The sequence below is a fragment of the Sesamum indicum genome, linkage group LG5 (assembly GCF_000512975.1).
Source record: "Sesamum indicum cultivar Zhongzhi No. 13 linkage group LG5, S_indicum_v1.0, whole genome shotgun sequence".
NCBI lineage: Eukaryota > Viridiplantae > Streptophyta > Magnoliopsida > Lamiales > Pedaliaceae > Sesamum > Sesamum indicum.
In genome coordinates this window covers 14,793,399-14,815,681 of record NC_026149.1, presented here as the reverse complement: position 1 = coordinate 14,815,681, position 22,283 = coordinate 14,793,399, and the positions used below count along the sequence as shown (strand labels likewise).

General features: G+C 35.9%; 1 protein-coding gene across 1 annotated transcript; it reads left to right on the top strand.

Annotated features, from left to right (window-relative positions):
* Positions 1,945-15,071, top strand: LOC105162652 (transcription initiation factor IIE subunit alpha). Its single transcript, XM_011080735.2, has 10 exons — positions 1,945-2,349; positions 2,441-2,563; positions 4,378-4,498; positions 5,353-5,481; positions 6,900-7,009; positions 7,098-7,281; positions 11,084-11,281; positions 11,572-11,805; positions 13,703-13,910; positions 14,459-15,071. The coding sequence occupies exons 1-10, from the start codon at positions 2,324-2,326 to the stop codon at positions 14,551-14,553; spliced, it is 1,428 nt and encodes a 475-aa protein (XP_011079037.1). The 5' UTR covers positions 1,945-2,323; the 3' UTR covers positions 14,554-15,071.

Below are 22,283 nucleotides of genomic sequence, written 5' to 3'. Positions count from 1 at the left end.
ATATAACAAGTATAAAGAAAACAAATTAGATCTCACAACATATTACGAATCAAGCAATCGCCATACCTTAACTAGAAAATAAGGAATTTAACCGAACATATTAATGGAAGAACACACTAAAAAGTGGAATTCCATTAATTCCGGTTATAAAATAAAAATAAAAGAGAAAAGGTGAACAAAGAATTCTATAGAGTTCTAATCAATAACTGAACGACCCCTTCAAATGAAGAGACCCCCCTATTTATAATATAAGTCTCCTATGAATCTAGACTTGGGGGGGGGGGGATAAATACATGATAAACTCTAAAAAGGTAAATAAATCACAAGAGATAAGCTTTAAAGAATCCTTTCTAAACCTAAACACTTCATTCCTTTATCTTTTGTGGAAATTGCTTGTGCTTATCCTTATCCCGAGTTGACCACTCCACTAAACGTGGGCACGCTTAGTCAATTCTGCAGAAATTTCCTTGTAATCTTCCTTTTTTTTTCTTTTTGATGCCTTCAATTTCGATTTTGGCTTGATTTTTGCCATCTTTGTCTCATATCACCTTTTTTGCTGAATATGCAATAAAATCACATAATTATGGATGTTTTGGCTTAAAAAGAAAGATTAAATCGCTATAAAATCATGATAATTGCAGAGTTATCAGTATGTGATTTAAAAATAGTATTTCTTAAATTAATTTAATATTACTTATAAAAAATTTAAATTTTGATACTAAATAAGCTTGAGCTTTGAGCTGGAGTTCGAAAAAGTGTCATTCTCAAGTTTTTGTCTTGAGCTCCAACCTTAAACTTTTGCTGAGGAACATGTATGTTTTGAAGACTGCGATATACTTAAACCTAAACTTGTGTGTGTACATCAAATATGCAATTAGATAATCAATATCTTACCTACTAAATTAAGACATAATCTCAAATATTTCTCTCACACACTAAAAGTGGTCAATTCTATATTGGATGATCTATATTGGATGATCGCTACTCTTCTTATTACATTTGTACTAATTCTGTTGCACCCTAAACTCTCCCCGTTTAAGTTTAGTTGGACCGCGAGCTCATCCCGTTTCCAAATTTGATGGTCTAACCCGCAAGATACGATTAATTCCTTTCTTTTTTTTGATTAATTGATTTTTTTAAAAAATAAGATTATTGTTTATAAAATATCTAAATGAATTATTGTTATGTTAAAAATATATTTTGTTTTACAAATATGTATAAATAAACTTTTTTTTAAAAATAAAATATATTTATAAATATAATTCGAAGCAGGTTCGAAAATAAGACTTGAGACTCACCCTTAACCTAACCACATTCAAAAGATTAAAATCGAATTCAATAATTTAAATCCGAGTTCACCTATTTCATAGTAGATCCCAATCTGCCCACCCCATATGCCATCCTTATTGATTATATTAAAAATTGGATAAATTACAATCACGTTCTCTGAAATTTGACATAATTATAAATACCTTTTATTTGTTTGAAAAATTATAAATACTCTTTTGATTTTAATGTCTGTCTAATGTAAACCCATTTTGTTAGCCCTCGATTTCCATCAAATTTTTATTATAAGCAGACTAAAATATCCTTTTGAATTATGAGGTATAAATTTATATAATTTTAAAAATTTTCTAAATAATTCTATGGACTAATGTGTCCTATAATTTATTTATTTTATCCATCCCAATGTTTTTAATATTCAAATATTTATAAAAAATAGTAATTTTTCACCCCACCTAATTGTTTAGGGATTATATAACTATTTTTTCATTCGAACACAAATTTGTAATATTTTAAATAATAAAAAGTATTTATAATTATGTTAAATATCAGAAGAATTAACTCAGTTTACCGCAAAAATTTAAAATTTGGACATGTTGTTGGCGTTTCCAAGTACCCAGCCCACCTATGTCACTTGGTCTAGTATTTAAATACACCGTTTTGTTTCTTCCTCTGCTTTCCGTTCTCTTTCGTCTCCACCAAATCAGAACTTGTGCATTTCCCTTCACCCTTCAGAAACCCAGCACTCAAAGCAGGAAATAATCAAGAAACCAATTTGAGAAAACCCTTAAACCCTTCAAACCGATTGCTAAAACGTCAAATCGCAGATATTTCGGCCGATCCATCCTCGTGGCGGTCATAACCTGGAACTTTGCATCGCCGTGTTGCGCCGCCGCGTAATTAGCGGCGATCCGGCTAACCCATGGTCCCAATTCGATTCATGGTCGAACGGATTGGGTTTTGAAGACGACAAGTCTGAATTTGGTTGAACACTTAAGAAATTTTCGATTGTTCTCAATCTTTATAGAAATCTTGGGAAATGGCTAGCATCGAACCATTCAATCGGTAATACGATAATCAATGTGATTGAAGTTTTAGTTTTGTTAGTATTGTTGATTGACACTTGTTCAATCTATTTTTTAACATATGTAAATAGCTTGGTGAAACTTGCGGCAAGGGCATTCTATGATGACATAACAACGAAAGGGGAAAACCAGCCTAAGGCTGGAAGAAGTGACAACAGAGGGATTGCTGTTGTCATTCTTGATGCTCTCACTAGGTAATTTCCTTTTTTTCTGTTTGAGATTCTTTGGCTAAAGTGATGGGTTATCTAAATTTCCTTCGAGTAGTATTACATGTTTGGTAGATTCATGGGTTCATTTAAGTGGTATTTTGAAAGTTTCTGCATTACTCTAAGATATGCCTGGTGCCTAAATTAAAATGAGACAAGAAAGATAGAATGAGAATCTATGTCCCAAATTGTTCTTTACATCAAACTGGAACACTGCATAATGAACTCTCTTCCTGGTGGTGACTAACTATTTTGTATTTACAGAAAATTGTTTTAAACTTATTAATCCCTTTTAGCTAAATGTATTTAGCATGAGAAGATAAGGATATTATGCCAACTTGTGGTTTGTCTATCAATTTGTAACACATTCTTTCACATAGTAGTGATGATGTGTCGCACCCTCATTTAAATGGAGAAAAAGTGAAATGAGGCGGATAAAGAGGATTGCAATGTGATATTTCCAATACTATTAGTCTTGAGCATCCGAACATCTAAAAAGCACTAGCATCAGAACTCAAAGGTTTTGGCAAAATTTTATTTAACAGCAGTGTGGTCTCATGCAATGGAGGTGAAGTTCTGAAAATCCACACGCGAAATTGTGTCTTTTTCACAATTTTAGGTAGTTTATATGTAGTAAATTTTGCAGAAGCACGGAATGCTCATACTTTCTCTTTCAGAAAACTTAAAAATTTGTAACCTTGTTCCTCCATCTGGGGTTGTGTACCATTCGGCCTTCTACAAAAGAGAAACATTACTTTATGAAGGGTGCTTAAACGATCCAGGTGAGAAATAAGGATGTTCCTGTGGCATGTAGTGCGTAGAGAGCATGGGTAGAGACCCTTTCTCCGGTTTCATTGGTTATAGGATCTAGAAACTTATTGGATCATTGACAAATGTAAGTCATGTGAACCTGGTTTTTGTGGACTAGAGGCTAGAGCATCAGAATTCTATTTCATTATATGGTTCTTTGAGGGCACAGCTGCAAAATGATCCTGGAAACATATTATTGCACAATCACTCCTGCATACAGAAGAATTAAAAAGATGATTTCTTATGTTATAGGTGAAAAGTAATGGAGTAGTAGTCTTTCCCACATGCTTACTTTCCATTACTTGACCAAATAATTCTGAATTTATCTCTTCAGAAGTCCTGCTAAAAAAGTACAGCGGAACAAAAACTAACCAAGGTGGTCTTTTCCTGAGGGACTCAAAAGACATAACTCTTCACAGCACTATCTTCTCTTATACCATTGATATGCGTTAAAAGAAAAAGAAAAAAAGGTCTAGTTCTGAAAACCTTCGAACTTTTGATAGCAACAACAAGTTGCATTATTTTACAGTACAATATATATGAAATGTTTGATTTAACTCTAAAAGGTGTTAAGAACTTTGGTGCTACTTAAGCCTTGTCCACACGTCCAAATTAAGCTCAAGGAATTCTTTCGCAAGTCTTATTTGAGTATATGTCTTCTTTAAGATTTTATTTATTTATATGGAACATGAAAGACATAAACCAATGCTAGATTTGGTATCATCGGTATCAAAATGAAAAAGAAAGTCTACATATTAAGTTCGAGGCAGTTTGAATGGCTTGTATTGAACTTGGCTCTTTTATTAAATCACTTACTGTTTGTGTTTTCTGTGATAGTTCAAGTAGAGAATTAGTTATAAGTTATTGCTCATGCAATTAGGATTGAAGATTAACTTTATCATGAAATTGATTAATTCAACCTTTGGATTTTATTTTGCCTTTAATCTTTCTCTTATGAACAATGGTTGGACTTTATATGATTTTTCTTCTAGACGTCAGTGGATTAGGGAAGAGGATTTGGCTAAGGACTTGAAACTTCACACGAAGCAACTTCGTCGGACTCTGAGATTCTTTGAAGAAGAAAAACTAGTCACTCGTGACCACCGCAAGGAGGTTTATTCTGCTGGTTCAGCATTGTTGCCTAGATTTTTGTCTCCTTCTACATTATTTTCTGGTCATTTATTACACTTTTCTGATTGCTAAATCTCATGCATTTGTTTTACTTTTGATTTTGATAATGATCACTCCAGATAATTGACGTTCAGCCTGGAGTATAAATTTCTAGAGTGTGTGAATATATTATATGCACATGCACACAAACATATGTCTGCTGTTTATACTTAAACTCATGCACTTCGACAAGCTATTACATGCACGAAAGTGTGGCAATCTATTTTAATTAGTAATCTGGTGTTTTGGAATTCACTCCTCCAGCAATTGAAAGGAGAAGGGTAACAAGAATGTACCAGGTACAATCTACACAATTATTGAAAATGAGTGCCAATTGTGAAAGAGAACAAGTCACCTATTCCTCCATTATTATTGTTGACGATGGAATATCTTTGCTCTTTTTAAGGGAATGAACCATACCCATGATTATCTTTTTCTGCTTGTTCTGATCATATCCCAAAAGGTAGATGGTAGAATATTGGAATTACCATCTTGGAATGGCCACCCTGTAGTACCAAATATGTCTCTAGTTTTTTGCAGCATCTGGAAATTATATTTGGCAAAAGTGATTGCTTTGAAGTGTGTTATGTTACCTGGAATTCATGTTCTCATTAACCTTATTTTCTGAAATAGCTCAGACTAGAACTAAATTTTATTACTAGATGCAATCTGCTTATTAAGAGACGTGATTTGTCACCAAAACCTGATTCCGTGGTTAGTAGGTTTTTGATGGTAGTTCTCCTTGGTTATATTTCTTGTTTCGTTGTACCCTCATTGGTATTGTTTATCTCCTGCAGTCTTCCAAAGGTGCAAAAATTTACAATGCTGCAGTGGCTGCCACAGTTGATGGTCAAAAAAATGGACGAGAAGGCGATGAAAAACTTAAAATGCACACACAGTCCTATTGTTGTTTAGATTACTCCCAGGTTTTTATCTTTTCTAAATCTCCGTAAACAGAAAAATACATTGTTGTAGACTGATAATGCTTGCTGTACACAGACACTTTAATATTAGTGGAATTCGTGATCTAATTTTGTATAGACAGTGCATATATTTGCATATGCCAAGTTAAAAGCATTACATGCCTAGGGAAAACAGCTAAGTAAATATTATATCAAGAAGTCTACATATTTGTGAAGAAATTACGTTTGTGAAAAAGATTACTATGGGGAAGTTTAGTTGCTGACCTTTCTTTAATAGAGATTGGAGAAACAAGGGTTTGCTTCATGGTGATTAGAAAGAGCGGGGAAGAATTTACAAAGGAGAAAAGAACTTAGACCAGTGGAGGAGTGGGTGGAGAAAAAGTAGGATCAAGGTGGAAGGTTGATAGGAAGCAGTTTGTACACAGAAGAAGAGGCGGATGGTTTCCTTCTAGGACTTGGGCAGGAGCAAGGGGTAATAGGTGGGTCAAAGAGTTTTAAGTATACCATGACTTTTATGCCAAATGTTTTCCTTAATGTCTTTTTTGACAAAAGCTTATTCAATATCTCTGGGAAATATGGACTTGAAATCATCTTTTTGATCAATTTGCATTCATGTCAGGTAGAGCGAATTGAGACATGAAAATTTGAAAATAATTTGGTGAAGAGTGGATAGTTTCATTAGTGAATTATGTTGATGCAGACAGAAACAAATATGTAAACAAATAACAAGAGAATGTCTGTAGATGCCAGTCTCGTCTCCACCTGTCCACCAAGTGCCATTTTAAACGTCACTCCCTCCCCAATCTCCTCCTATCAAAGCTGAAGTATCCAATTTTTTTATGGGTTCATATTTGGCTGTGTGGCCCTTTTTGAACCACTTGAAAAAAATCCTCGGAGAAGGTGAGGTAACTGTGAACCGTCGATGGTGAATGTGGATGTGAAGAATGACATTTCTGTTAATGGGTGCATCAACATAGAATGACATGGTTTCTTTTAACCATTTGGTCCTTGTTTTGTACGATGAACTCAACTCAACCCAACAACATACGTTGTACCATTGGCCATAATTATCTATGGTGGGATACATTTATCCTTTTCTTCAACACAAATCAACTAAGTGTTTTTTGTCAAGTTTTAGATAACTTATGACAAGCTTGCGCAATTATAAATTGGATGTTGCAGTGCCGATAACATCATAAAATTCTATTCTTTTGAGAAATTCATTAAAATGTATTTCATTAGCTTAAATGGTTTTAGTACTTATCATCTGTTGTATGTCAGTTGATTGCTAGTATTAGTACCAGCTTATGTTCATCTGTACTCTTTGCTCCCTTCATAATGCTTTATAGCATGATGTAACCTTTGGTGATATAAATAGCTATTGTAGATGTATCTAACTGTTCAAATTTATTGCCTTGCAGATATATGATGTGGTGAGATACAGATTACATCGCATGAGGAAAAAGCTGAAGGATGAACTGGAGAGCAAAAACACAGTTCAGGAGTACATATGCCCTAACTGCAATAAGAGGTATCTCCTGGCAATTTTTCTTTATTTCTTTCTTGCTTTTGCTTCTTGTACTTTGAAGAATTTGATAATGTCTTTGACATAACTGCAGGTATACTGCCCTTGATGCACTCCGGTTGATCTCCCCCCAAGATGAATACTTCCACTGTGAAAGCTGCAATGGGGTCCTTGTGGCTGAGAGTGACAAGTTAGCTGCTCAAGAATTGGGAGATGGAGAAGATAATGCAAGCAGACGTCGCCATGATAAATTGAAAGACATGCTAACAAAGATGGAGGTTTGTCTTCTTCTTTATTCATGTTTGTATTTTTGTAGTTGCTACTCAACCTCTTACCTCTTATATCAAATTTCTTTGAGGAGAGGAGAGCTAAGCACTTTTTCCTTTGCTAAGGACTCTTACAGCACATTTGGCATATGGGTGTTTCTCCCTTTCGATAAGGCTGATTCTAAGTTAGTCAACCAACCAACGGGAAATTAAGATAATTCAAACCCTTTTCCTGTGTTTGGGTCTGGTTTTGAGCCAAATCTGGATTTATGTTTGGCCATATTTCCCCGAAACAGATTTGGCCCATCTTGTGATGTAGAAATCCATCTCCAATTACTTCACATACATATTTTTTGTGTTTTTCTAGAGATTCTTGTGATGTCTTGCCCTGTCCTCATCATAATTCTCCTTCTCTCCTGTCTGATACTTCAGTCTGTATTGCTCTCACCCCCTTCTCCGCCACTGTCTTCACCAATTCATATTGTCAGTTGGATTTTCAGCCCCTCGCCCCATTCTCCATCACTGGCTTAGATTTCTTTCCTGATTATGTCTTCCATGTTATTTCCTGCCCCTCGCTCCTTGTCCTTCACCATCTTTCATTTCTTTTACCTGATGGGGATAATTGACACGGGTTCACTGCCGTTTGCGGTTTTGATTTTGGCATGCCTGTGTATTTTACTTGGGTTAAAAGTTTGGAGTACAATGGTTGATGTGATTTATTGACAGTTTGTTTGGATGACCCTTTGAATCCATCTACAATCTGATTATGGAAGTTTTTGCTTTAAGGTTATAAAACTAGCAGCCTGTTTTGTGTAAAGCTTCTGTGATGGAATATCTGCCACATTTCGCAGTAGTAATATGTGCGGGCGTACTTTTTAACGTATGAATGGTGGGGCTTTTAGTCGATTGTTAGACCACAATGTACTGCTGCACCTCATATTTCTTCTACTGCACATCAAGAATATTTGTTTGATTTGGAAATTTGGGCATTTTCTGGCATGAAGCTCGTGCTTGGTCAATGTTTTCTAGTCGAACTCACACATGTCTGTAATGACTTGCACATAAATGGTTCCACATTTACAACTTTTAAATATAATTACGTATATATATAATCACATTTGTTAGAATTTATATGTATTTATATAATTTATGAATTACTTACGTTAAAAATTAAATAAATAATAATTTTTATTTTATTAATTTTTTAAATGTAAATTATATTTCATAAATAGTAAATACATTACATAAATTATAATTATATTATAATTATCAAATAATCGTTCAAATTATATGTATAGCTTGTATATATAAAATTTTTATACAATGTGTATGTTATATTCAAAGTAATATACCTGGTGTAAATCAGCAGCTATAAAATTGTAGTTGTATGAATACATTGGTATGAATTATATTAATTTATAAATTAATAAATTGAAGGCCTGTGTATTGTTCATTCATATAAATTATAAAATATAACCTCCGCTATCTGTATATGTATTTATATAAGAAATAAATTGAAGGCCTGTGTATTGCTCATTAATATAAACTATAAAATATAACCTCCGCTATCTGTATATGTATTTATATAAGAAATATTTCATGGAATGTAATATTTTTCATCCAATATTAATATTTGTAATACATTCATTTTCTAAATAAATAAATACAAATAAGATATAATACACAAAATCCTGAAAATTAATTCCCAAAAATTAAATATGCTATTATATGTATACCACTATTCATGATGTGACATTAATAATGTTTTTTCGTCAGAAAACAAATCCGAACATGCGGCAACCTATCTCAAACTATCTCTCTAAAAATAAATCCAAGCATGTAATACAAACCCCAAAACACACCCACATATCTCCAACTTTCTCTCTCTACTTTTAGTCTTTTACAAAACACAACAAACTTTAACAAAAATGGATCCAATCACAATGTTATTATTCTTTCTTGTTTCAGTTTACTAGCAGACTTCTATCATGATCACCAAGACCATGCCTCCCCAAGACTGGTTTTGTTTTACAACCTTTCTTTCATGTCATAATGAAAGGTGTCCCAAATTTATTACAACTATGTTTACGTGGATATTGTGAGGGTTTAGTTAATATAGAGTTCTTGACTGTTAAGTTGAGTTTGTTGTTTATATATGTATCACATTCTGGTTATGTTTTCTCCGTGTCTCTTCTCTTTCATTCCATCTATCACCGTTAGTATACACAAGTATATGCAGTAATGATGGTACTGATTGTTTGCTAACAGATAAAGTACATTTGGAGGTTTTGGTATCCTCTTGATCTGTGGGTTAGACGAAGACAAAGACGTTTTACTTCTAGGATTTCTTATACTGAAGCAATCTGTGGGTTAGACAAAGACAAAGACGTTTTACTTCTAGCATTTCTTAATACTGAGCCATAGTCTTTAGTGGGTGACTTGTGTCCTCCACCAGTGTTGTTACTGTGCAAAGACTTTAGTGGATAACTTGTGTCATCCACCACTGAAGCTCAACCAAGAAGAATTTGAGGGATTAACGTTGACTGTGGAAGTTAAAGGTGAGGACTCTCATTGGATCAGATATGCTGCTGTCTTTGGCAGCGTAACTCGGAAAGTTTTATGACTAGATCATCCCGCCCCTTCATCTCTTTCAAAAGCAGCTACAGTTGGTTCATAACAGTAGTTTTTGAAAGAATACCAATGCTGTGAAGCAATACTCATGCTCAAAGCATAGATAGGTAGAGGCTCACTAGTCATAAATGGATCATGGAACATCCTATTAGGAATTGACATTCACTCGAAATGATGCTGAACTTTTGCGATTGATATATTGGCATTCATAAACCTTAGTTGTCTTTAAGGAGGAATGAAGTAAACCAGGAGTTTGGAGAGAAAAACAGCCTTAGGTTCTTTAAATGGGACAGGATGTGATCAGGAGTGGACTCAAGTACTGATGTTCGGTGAAGAAAATGCTTTCAAATTAGTTAACAAGTTAGTGACTATGTTATCATTATGGCTAAACAAAAGACAGTTTTTTATGACTTTGTAAAGAAGTTGACGTGCAAAAAAAAGTTAGATATCCTTTAGGAGAAAATGCAATTTTATTCCCATAGAATAGGAGTTATGCGCATTTCATCTCACACATTACTGGATTATTTAAGACATCCCAAAATTGAAAAAATTGTAGGTCTAGTCCCAAAACTTCAATTTCCGTTTGTTTCATAACAGAGAAGACCACGGCATACCATGTCCTTGTTAATTTCAGATTCGGTGAGGAGAATGTGGATTAAATTGAGTTTTTAGTTTCATATGATAAGGGTCTTAGCATCTGATGCAAAATTTTACAAAAAGGTCCCAAATTGCTTCTGCTCAGTCACTAGGTAACATTTCCGGTCTTGCTCAAAATCTCTTTTACCTGAAATTGTATCCATTACGTGAGTGCCAAATAAAAGTGACGTGATATTTATTATTGATGCTGAGAGGTTTTCTTCTATTACTAAATATTGTAACAATTTAGTTGGTCGAGCAAAGAAACCATAATGTCTTTATAGGGAAGTAAGAAAAGTCTATAATTGCTTACTGTTGTATAGATTCTGTGCAGTAATATGTGATGGTCTCATTCATGAGAGAACTCCTTATTCACTAGTTACTCATGCTAACTTATGCATAAATTATACACTAAGATTTGAGATTCTATTTTGGTAATTTATGATTAGAATCTTTTGGTTACTCTTTTTAATTAATGAATTTTTACTTTTGTGTTCTTCAACAGTTTCCACTGTTACTAAAATTCTGAAAGTTTGCTGAAGCACAGGAACAGCTCAAGCCACTGATAGATCAACTTGGAAGAGTTAAGGATTTGCCGGCTCCTGACTTTGGAAATCTTCAAGCTTGGGAACTTCGAGCAAATGCTGCAGGCCGAGCTAATGGAGATCTTAATGCCAATGATTCTAAATCTTTTAATGGTCTTGGTTTTGGTGGAACTCCTATGCCTTATGTTGGAGAGACAAAGGTTACCTTATTTCCTTTACTAGCAATCTAACGAATCTGATAGTAACCGTGGGAGTCTAACCGTTCTGTTATTAAGTCACTTTGTGTGCTATTTGAACTGCTATAAGAATAACTAGTGTGTTTCTGCTGTTTTGGAGTAAGAAATGATTTGGAGTTGGCCATTTATCAACCTACTCGCACTCTGCTGTGGTTTCTTGTAAAGGATTTTTCTTATCATCATGATTATTAAGAGAATTTTACTCATTAAAGAAACTTTTGCTACTTCAAAAACTTAAAGCTTGAGTTTGGCAGGTTGAAGTTGCGTTCTCAGGCACTGACGAGAAAGGAGAAAATGTTAAATCAGTGAACACAAATGCACCTATGAAAGTTTTGCCTCCATGGATGATCAAGGAAGGAATGAAGCTTACAAAGGAGCAACGTGGAGAAACAGGGCAGGAGGAAAAAATGGGTGGTTCTTCAACAGCTATGGGGCTTCACGATGACAAGAAGTCCACAACTGTAAATGAGGACACAAAGAATATACAGGTTAAATTTAGGTCTTGTTTATCTATTTCTCCTGTGACTTCAATAAGACCCTTCTAAAAACATGAAATTACACTTTCCGAAAAATCTTCCGAAGTTACACTTACACCCTTCTGTAATTTCTATATTTGTTAACGCAGAAGGAATAGGTGCAATTCCAATTTTACTAATGGTTTTAAAACATAAAAAATAATTAAATGATAAAAGTTATTAAATAACCATTATGCTACTAGATCATAGTTGTTAATGGTGCGCCATGGCGCAAGGTGCACCTGCAGCGCCATTTTGTAGAAATGGCACTGCCATGGCGCAGAGGCGCTCTCTTAAGCTCCAGCCCTTTTGGGCTGGGGCTTAAAAACCTGGGCTTAAGTGTAAATAAAGGCTGGGCATTTTGGCCGAGCCATTGATTCAGTTATTTAAAAAAAAAAGAAAATGAATAAAAATTTAAACAAAATAGGGGCAGAACAATTAGGGCTTTTGCACATGTTGTAAACATAAACTAAAACAGAGAAAAAACGTAAATGGGAGAAGATTTGTTTTTGTTTTATAATGATTATGTAGGTTCATTTAATCATGTTGCATATTTTGAACTCTTTTTTTTTTTTCCTAAGACTTCTTATTTTGCAAATTTATTTTATGGTATGATGATTAAATAATTTCTCGTGTTTATATTTAATTATTTGTGCATTATTGATGTGAATATATATTGATGTATGAAATACGTAATTTATCTCTGTACATGTGAACCGTGCTTTGAAATGGTGCGTGCGAAGGCATGCACCGTGCTCCAGGGCTCTAGGGACCCTTGCTCCATGGCGCGCCCTACGCTTTTAATAACTATGTACTAGATGTATTGGTAATGTTATATTTTAAAATGGATGGATTTGTTATATTTATATATTTGAAGTGATGTTTATGGAAGTGCTTTTCTTCCTCAATATTTTGAAACAATACCTATACATTAGATTAGAAAATTTTCTATACTTACTAGTTACTACTAATGGCTAGAATGAAAAAGTAAAAATACTCTGATATAGAAGGGTATTTGCATATTTTCTTCTAAGAAGGGTGTTTGTAATATTTTTCCTAACAGGTAGCAGCTTGTGATATTGAAATAGTGATAGATGTAGATGCATATGTAATATTTACAATTCTGAAAAAAAGATTTTAAGTAACATACCTTTTCTCTATGAAGAGAATAATTGAAACATAGGGAATAAGTTGGTTCCTATTGTGGTTACAATACTGAATGAATTCCCTAGAAAACAATCTTACAAAAATTGGCGCTTGAATGAAAATTACTAATATTATTAGGTTTATTACAAATAACTTATGGAACATGTGTGAAATGACCTACCAAGATTTGAGATTTATTACATTTACCCCTATATTCATATTACTTCTGAAAATATTTTGTTTTTTGGAATAAAATATTTTGTGGTAGATGTAAGAATAGCAATAATATCACTCTATATATATATAAGAAGAAAACCTTTCACAGTATGTATTTTATTACATTTACCCCTATTTAACTATATGACATTACATTTACACCCCTTGTAAGTTTCAAAACACTACCAAGGATAATTTGTGCCAATATGAAGAAGAGCGGCAAAATTAGAAGTTCCACTTAAATGTTTGCTGATGTCAGAATTTCTGTCCAAAACCCTAATGGTAAGGGTGCGATTGTAGATGGAGTATTTTCAAAAGGGGTGTAAGTATAACTTTAAAATTGTTTGGGAGAAAATGTAATTTTATATTTCTAGATGGGGTCTAGGTGTATTTAACCCTTCATTATTTTTTCAGTGCTTAGAAGATTTTGTGATTTTAGTGTTGGCATCTACATATGGTTAACACAACTCCCTTTTGATATTTATTTATTTATTTAATTATTTTGTAGGATGAGTATGTTAAAGCTTATTATGCGGCTCTACTTATGCGTCAACGTGAACAAGTAGAAACGGTCAAGAAGGAAGATGAGTCACCCAATAATACAATCCTCAACGAAGTCTACAACGCACCCACCGAGCGCCAAGTCGGCATGAAGTCGAAACGTGATGATGATGATGAAGGAGATGATGACGAGTGGGAGGAGGCCCCTCCTATAGGTAAATACTGTCATCTAGCCACTATCTTTTATTTGCAACTTTTTTCTACGATTATTGTTTTAGAAATAGCAGATTGTTTTATCTTCAACTTACTCAGATCATTGGAGAACTTTGGCAGGATGCCCCAACGACAGGACTAGCCAATATTTGACATTAGGAAGTCTTTGTCTAACAGAATTAATTGCTAATGACATAATTCCTACGATAAAAACTATTTATTACTCTGAGCTGGCAACTTGAGATACAGAACAACTTGTAGATTACCATCTTATATACGGGTCCTCATATTGTTGAGGTTTCTGTTTTAGGAGTGTATCCCAAGGTTTCCTTTATAGTTTCAATACCTTATAGATTGTGATGATGCTGCAATGAAAATTTTTAATTAAAAGTAAAATGACTTCGTATGGCATCAACTACCATGGTTGGTATGCCTAGAGATTTTGAATTTGATCTGCTGTAAAATCTACCTGGAGAAGGGATTGTGATTGCTATAGGGAGTTGCTCTGCGTTTATTTTTCTTCTGACAATTTGTGAATTTGCTTTTGCAGGTAGCACATCTGACCCTTTTAAAGTTAACGACTTAAATGTAGAAGCAGATGCTTCTGAAGACGAGGAGGATGACAACGACTGGGAGGATGGGTAAAGAACCAAATTGTGCAACTCTTGGAATCTCTACGTGTTTCCAGCTTCGTTTCTGGCATCAAAGCTAATTTATTCCTCTGGCATCTGCACACCGTAAGCATCTGGTTTTGATTGACTACCTGTAGTTTTTCTGTGCACTTATCCCTGAAGGCCTTGCTTTTGTTATGATGTGGCTGAGTTGATAAAAGCAAACTAAAGAAGACCAAGATACTCACAACAAAGTGTTCAGACCGATGCAGATGGATGGAAGAGTGGTTTACATTTTCTTGTGATACATTTTCATGTGTAAGAAGTACATTTTACCAATAGCGATATTTTGTTAGCTTCGGCACTTCCTTTCATATATCGACTTCTGATTGAAATGGAAATTTTGTCGGATTTCAGCCATCTCAGTTGCTACTGAGTTGCTTTACTCTATTTTTGTCTTACTTTTTTTAACCAAAGTTAATGTCTTTTATCTCCTGTTACACTAGTATGTATGTTGGAATATATGATATGGACTTGGGAGCAGAGTTGGTATTCTGAGGATTTGAAAGTTATAGAGACTCGGCATTGCTCAACATGAAGAAGGGAATTTACTTCCACTTCTTTTGCAAGCTATTGATTGATGCAACACATTTGTGTTGAACTTGTTAGCATTAGTTGAGCTAGTATCTGTCGTGAGCTTTATGGCGGCCGGGCTGGGCCGAAGTGGTCGGTGCGCTGCCGGAGATGGTGGCTGTAAACAGGGACTCATGAATTGTGATTGAGGTGGACAATTGCGGTAGAGGTGGTCTTAGAGGGCAGTCTGTAATGGCAACGCTGGTGGAATATAATTTATTTGGACAAAATGCATGAAACCTCCTGTGTTTTAATATATAATAATAATATGTTTTTAAAATTTTAAATTATTTATATATAATATAAATTAAATTATTTTGTTGAATCTAGACATTTTGTTTTTTTAAAATCTAATGGTTGAGATTAATTGATTAGATCTAACGATCAATATTTGACCAAAAAGATCCAACGGTCATTAAAATAAGAAATAATATATATTAAATAAGGGTATAATGGTCATTTTTTAAAAAATTAACACCGTAAGTTGGATTTAACGGAGAGGGGGCGATTGAGCTGAGTTTTATAAAACACATCGGAGCGTTTAGCCTATTATGAAAATAGGAGGATTTTTTTTGCAGACTTTTTAAAACACAAAGGGGGTTTTATGCATTTTGTCCTAATTTATTTATTGGTCAATTATACTTAGACCCTTCCAAATGCGAATTCACACTTTCTTTTAGAAAAATTTTGAGAATAGAATAACACTCCCTTAAAAAATTTTCTGTTTACATCTAAATTGTTTTTTATTAGGAGTTGGACGAAAAATACCGCCCTTAGCAAAAAAAAGGCATAATTTTTAATTTTATTTATCATTTAATGTTTTCATTTAATCATGTGCTACTTATGAAGGAAAGATAGTAAAGATGTTATATATAAGAATGTTAAATAAGGGGCGAAATTAAAAATTTATGCAATTTTTTTGCTTACTTCAGTATTTTTTTAAACTGAAAATTTTTAAAGAGGGTTTAACTTTAAATTTGTTTTTTGAGAAAGTCTAATTTAACATTTTTGGAGGGAATTTAAATGTAATTAAAGCTTATTTTAACTTTATCAAATTTTTTGGTTCTTCTAATTATTTTTCAAATTAAACTGTCAGACATCATCTAATCTTAGCAGTTTTTAATTGCAGGAAAATTTACAATATTCAAATAATAATTTTTTGGGGTTAAATCTATTTTGACCCCCTGTGATATAACAAAATATCAAAAACCCCTTTATGAAATTTTTAATGTAAAAAATCATCCTTATATTACGAATAAATAATCACACCGTCTTCTAGTCAATTTGAGTCTATTTTTTTAGAAACAATGACTAAAATACTCCTTTTAGTCAACCGATCAACTAGGCTTATTAATATATAATTATTTTAATTTATAATATATATCATTTATAATTATTAACATATATATTATAATTATACCCCACCCCCCACCCCCACCCCATCTTCTTCCCCACCCCTTTCACCTCCCTCCCCCTCCCTTTTTCTCCCGGCGACCTTCCCTCCCCTTTCCTCCATCCGCCGCCCATTTGGGTGACGCGGTCGCCCTTGCTGGATGGGAGACCGCATCACCCAGATGATGGGCGACGGCCCTCCTCTTCCGCAGCGATGGCGTCGACGACACCGTCGTTGCTGTTTTTTTTTTAATTATATATAAAATTAGTTTTAATTTAATTAAAATAATATTTTATAAATTAAATAATTAAGTAATTATTATATAAAAGAATATTTTATTATTAATAGAAATATATAATATTTTAATTAAATAATTATTATATAAAATAATATTTAATTATTAAATACATATATATAATATTGTATATTAAATGCGAGAGAAGGGCAAAAATATCAAAAAAAAGGTATTTTTATAAAAAAATCGCGGTCAAAGCGCGTGTGGCCCAATTTTTATACGGAGAGGTTTTTTTGAACTTTATTTTATAAAATAGAAGGGGTATTTGATACTTTAATTTTCATAGGGGACTTTTTGAACATTCCTATTATCACAGGGTGTATCTGGATTTTTCCCTAATTTTTTGAGTTGAAAAAGAAATTGTTACAATAAACATGAGATATCTACAGTTTTTCATAAAGTAACTCAATTTATAAAACTATGTCAACTTAATTACTCAATTAGAAGTATTTGATCAAGATTTTGTTCTTAAATTTCTATAAACAATTCTCCAAGAGGATTAAAATGAACAACAATTAACATTAGGGACTACAAAATAATAAATCAAATATTAGAGATAAAATGATACAAAATCATAATTAAAGATCACTAATGGTATTTGAGCTAAATCTTTACATTAGGCTAAACCTAAACGTGTAAAATGTCCACATTTTGTTCAGATATTTCGCATTGTAATTACACAAATAGCCTTTAACACGATAATTAACCATTTTGATATTCAAGGACGAAGCTGTCGAAGTTCTGCAGTTAAGACAAGATAATTTGTGAAGCAAATAATTCATTTACTATGATACTCAGTTAGAAGTCGGATTGAGTTTTTTATGTATGTTCTTACTACATTTCCTATTCTATTTAAAATATACATTTCACGTGTGTATTCCTTTTAAAGGAATAGTTACACTCCCCTTCCTAAAGTTTGGTGTAATTACATGCAAAATTTTTGGGGTTTGAAAAATTACATCTAGTATCCATAAAGTTTGCTTCCATCTAATAAATAAGTCCCTTCATTAGTCAAAATTCACCAAAATTTGATGATAATAACAAAAAAATTGGAAAAAAAAATTATATTTACCTCCGATTGACTTATTACTGATCTATCACAGGTCAAATAAATACTTTTATGATCAAATTATCCCCATACGTCTTCACGAATTAATGCATATGAGGATGCATATTACCGTTATAAGGGTAGTTTAGTCAAAAAAATTATTTGACCTGCAATAAGTCGGTAGTAAGTCAATTGAGGGTAAATATCATTCAATTTTTTTGTTAATATTAGCAAATTTAGTGAATTTTGACTAATGGATAGACTTATTTGTTAGACGAAATCAAACCTCAGGGGTGCTAGGTGTAATTTTTCAAATCATAGGGGGGTTACGTGTAATTACACCAAATTTCAGGAGAGGGAGTATAATTATCCCCTTTTTTTTAAAAAAAAGATGACATAATCTTTATATGTACACATATTAGTGTACATATATTAAATAGAACATAAATGTTATATGTTTTGAAATAGAAAATTCAATCCCATCAGTAGCCCACATCTCACGAGGCACTTTCCGCAAAGCGCAACGTGTGGCTAGTAGTCCGCTAACTACTTCCGCCAATCTCGACACACACTCCCGCTCGGCACTAACGCGCGCGCCGACAGGAATCACAATACGAAAGCAATAACGCAACGACAACAATTCGAACACATGATTTCAGAAAGTGGATTGCATTAAACTGAAAAGTGCATATACAATGATCAACGATGTTAGAGCAAGGGGATCGCCTTGATGGGGACTCTAACACGTCACTAAGCCAAGCTTCTTATACTCATTCTCCCCTATAATAGGCTTAAAAAAATAAATCCTATTGAAAGCAGTAGATATTAAAATAACTAAAAAATGCACCTCAAGAGGCGTAACGTCCCCCTGAGCAATCTAAACAATAGAAAGTAAATAACAAAGCAGTAAAAGACCAACACCTAAGACTCTAAGACTGCGGATGTCCAACGTCTGCCGATGAAGGTTGAGTGATCAGCCATGTAGAACGGTTGAGTGGCTGAAATGCACGTCAAGAGAGCCGAGTACGCGGGCGGCCCTTGACATTCTCCCCCACCTGAGGTAGCAACGTCCCTGACGCTAGGGAAGTATGGTAAGCTTCGACAAGAGGTAGGAACGCCTTTAGGTTCGTTATTCACTCCTAAGTGTTCTCCTCACTGCTGCATCCCCTCCATTTCACCAAGTACTCTGTGTGGTCTCTTTTCGCAGTACTCGTCACTTGGTGATTCAGGATTGCTTCAACCACCTTCTCCTTAGTCTTCGTCAATTCAAGCTGCGGGAGGCTGGGTTGATTGCGGGTGTCGTCCTCCTTATCTACTGAATACTTCTTCAATTAGCTCACATGGAAGACGCTGTGGATCTTCCACCAGGGTGGCAACTCCACCTTGTATGCCACCATTCGAATACGCCTAACGACAAGCAACGGGCCAACATACTTCTGCATCAACCGAGGATCTCTCCCCCTTGATGACTTTGATAATCTCAGATCCGAGACCTTCACCAGCACCAGGTCTTCCGCATTGAACTCGATGAAGCGGCGATTCTGATCTGCATAGTTCTTCATCCGCTTCTAAGCTTTCTCCAGGCAACTTCTATCGATATCAACGTTCTGCTTCCACTCCTGAGAGAAACTCCGAGCGAAAGGGGATCTCACACTTTGTGGGGTGTCAAGATTGTGAGGAAGGAGTGACTGCTTCCTAGTAACTATTTCAAAAGAGCTCTTGTTGGTGGAAGAGCTCTTTTGAGCATTGAAACACAGCTGAGCGATATCCAGGAGCTTCACCCAATCCTTGTGCGCACCTCGCACAAAGTGCCGAAGGTAGTCCTCCAATATAGAATTAAAGCGTTCTGTCTAACCATCGGACTGTGGATGATAACTCGAGCTCATAGAAAGTGTGGACCCGAGGAGTTTGAACAGCTCGGTCCAGAAGACGCCAGTGAAACGGGAGTCTCGATCACTGACAATATCCTTTGGCAGTCCCCAATACTTGACAATGTGCTTGAAGAAGAGATGAACCGTCCCTTCCGCCGTAACATGTTTGGGAGCTGCGACAAATATACCCCCAAAATCTTCTACCTTTGATTCAAATCGAATTTCAAATGGAGGAAATCCAAAGATATTTACAGCTAGAGAGATCTCAACAACACGACTTCCTATATCCACTTATCTTTCAGGAGTATATTTATGCATTTGCTCATGATCGTGGTTTCGGTCGATCGATTTTGTCTGAAAATTCGGGTTATGACAATAAATTCAGTTTACTGATTGTGAAACGGTTAATTACTCGAATGTATCAACAGAATCATTTTATTATTTCTCCTAATGATTCTAACCAAAATCCATTTTGGGCGCGCAACAATGATTTGTATTCTCAAATCATATCAGAAGGGTTTGCTTTTATTGTGGAAATTCGCATATTTGGACAATCGGTCCACCACGATGATAATAGAGCCTAAGTCCCCGACCTTAGGCAACCCTGAAATATAATCCATGGAGACGCTCTCCCATGGTCGCTTTGGGATGGGAAGTGGTTGCAGCAAACCAGCCTTCTTTTGATGGTCTACCTTGTCCTGCTGGCATATCAAGCAGGTGCGGACACACGTCTCGACATCGTCCCGCATCTGTGGCCCTCTGCACCAAGGCATATTTGTGCTCCTGTCCTTGGTGTCCCGCCCAAAAGGTGTCGTGACATTCCGAAATAAGTGACTTCCGTAGGTCCCCGCCTCTAGGCACATACACACGATTTCCCTTGGTCATCAACAATCCATCCTCAAGCCAAAATTGCCGAGCTTTGCTGCTCGACAAGCCGAATCAGGCCCTACACTGTGGAATCTCTCGGTAGTAACTCCTGCGCCTGATCCTTTACAGAGATAGTAACTGCGCTAGAGGAGAGCGCTGCTATCGGCTCCAAATTTGCCAAGTCCGCCCTGCGGCTCAAGGCGTCTGCTGCATGGTTGCTGGAGCCGGCCCGATACTCGAACACAAAATGAAACTCGGACAGCAACCCTTGCCAATGTGCCTGCCTACTGGTTAGTTTCGGCTGCGACATGAAATGACTCACTGCAGTGTTATCCGTCCTGACCACGAAGAGAGAGCCTAATAAATAATGCCGCCATAGTCGAACGCAATAAACTACGGCCAACAATTCTTTCTCGTGCACTGAATAGTACCGTTTATCATCCTTCAACTTTCTACTCTCAAAGGCAACTGGATGGCCGTCTTGCATTAGGACTCCTCCTAAAGCAAAGTCTGAAGCGTCTGTCTCCACCACGAATGGCTTCGACATATCTGGTAAGGCCAACACATGATCTGTCACCATCGCTTTCTTCAAATCATCAAAGGCAACTTGGCACTGGGGCGTCCAATTCCAAGTCTCAGTCTTCTTTAGTAAAGGTCTCCACTCCTCAATAGCCTGTACTTTCTTGGGGTCAATCCGAATGCGTCTTCTCTCCACAATGTGCCCCAAGAAACTGATGCTCTCCCGAGCAAACAAGCACTTCGACACCTTCATATATAGCTCATGCTCGCGGAGTCTCGTCAGAACCTGTCGCAAATGGTCCTCATGCTCGACCAAGGTTTTGCTGTACACCACAATGTCGTCCAAGTACACCACCTCAAATTCATCAAGAAAACCGTGAAGTACCTAGTTCATTAGAGTGCTGAAGGTTGTGGGAGCGTTAGTCAGGCCGAAAGGCATGACAAGAAACTCGAAAGCTCCATACCTCGTGTCAACTATCGTCTTCGCCTCATCGCCCTCCTTGATTCGGACCTGCCAATAGCCCGCCCTCAAGTCTATCTTTGTAAAATAGTTCACCCGACTTAAACGGTCGAAGCAGTCTGCCACCAACGGTATCGGGTACTTGTTCTTCACAGTGATCTTATTCAGCGCTCGATAGTCACAACACAAGCGTAGGGAGCCGTCGGCCTTCTTCTGAAACAGAACCGGCGCTCCATACGGCGACTTAGCGGGTTTGATGATTCTGATCTCCAGCATATCCTTCAAATGCTTCCTAAGCTCCACAAGCTCAGGTTGCGACATCCTGCACGGTGCCATGGCGGGAGGTCTCGTGCCAGGCACCAACTCAATCTCGTGATCCATTGCCCTTTTCGGCGGTAGCTTCTGAGGCAGCTCGTCTGGCATCACGTACTCAAACTCTTTCAGCAACTTTTTTATATCGCCAGGGATGGGCCCTAATGCCTCCTCCATCTCCTCAAAATGAAGAGTACACAAGTAGGATAGCTTATTCCGCTTGTGCCCCTTCTCAAACTGCATGGCCGACAAATTCTTCTCTCCTGTGCGTCCGGCCAATGTGGGGATGATGCAAGGCTTGGCTCCCAACATCATCAGCGAATCAACGTGCGGCAAGATCCGGTACGCGTGTCCTACAAAAATTCA

Bases quoted from the DNA above. Each gene is read 5' to 3' on its own strand.
- LOC105162652 (XM_011080735.2), top strand. From the start codon at position 2,324: ATGGCTAGCATCGAACCATTCAATCG. The intron at 2,564-4,377 runs GTAATTTCCTTT...TTTTTCTTCTAG, and splicing joins ATTCTTGATGCTCTCACTAG to ACGTCAGTGGATTAGGGAAG. The intron at 5,482-6,899 runs GTTTTTATCTTT...ATTGCCTTGCAG, and splicing joins GTTGTTTAGATTACTCCCAG to ATATATGATGTGGTGAGATA.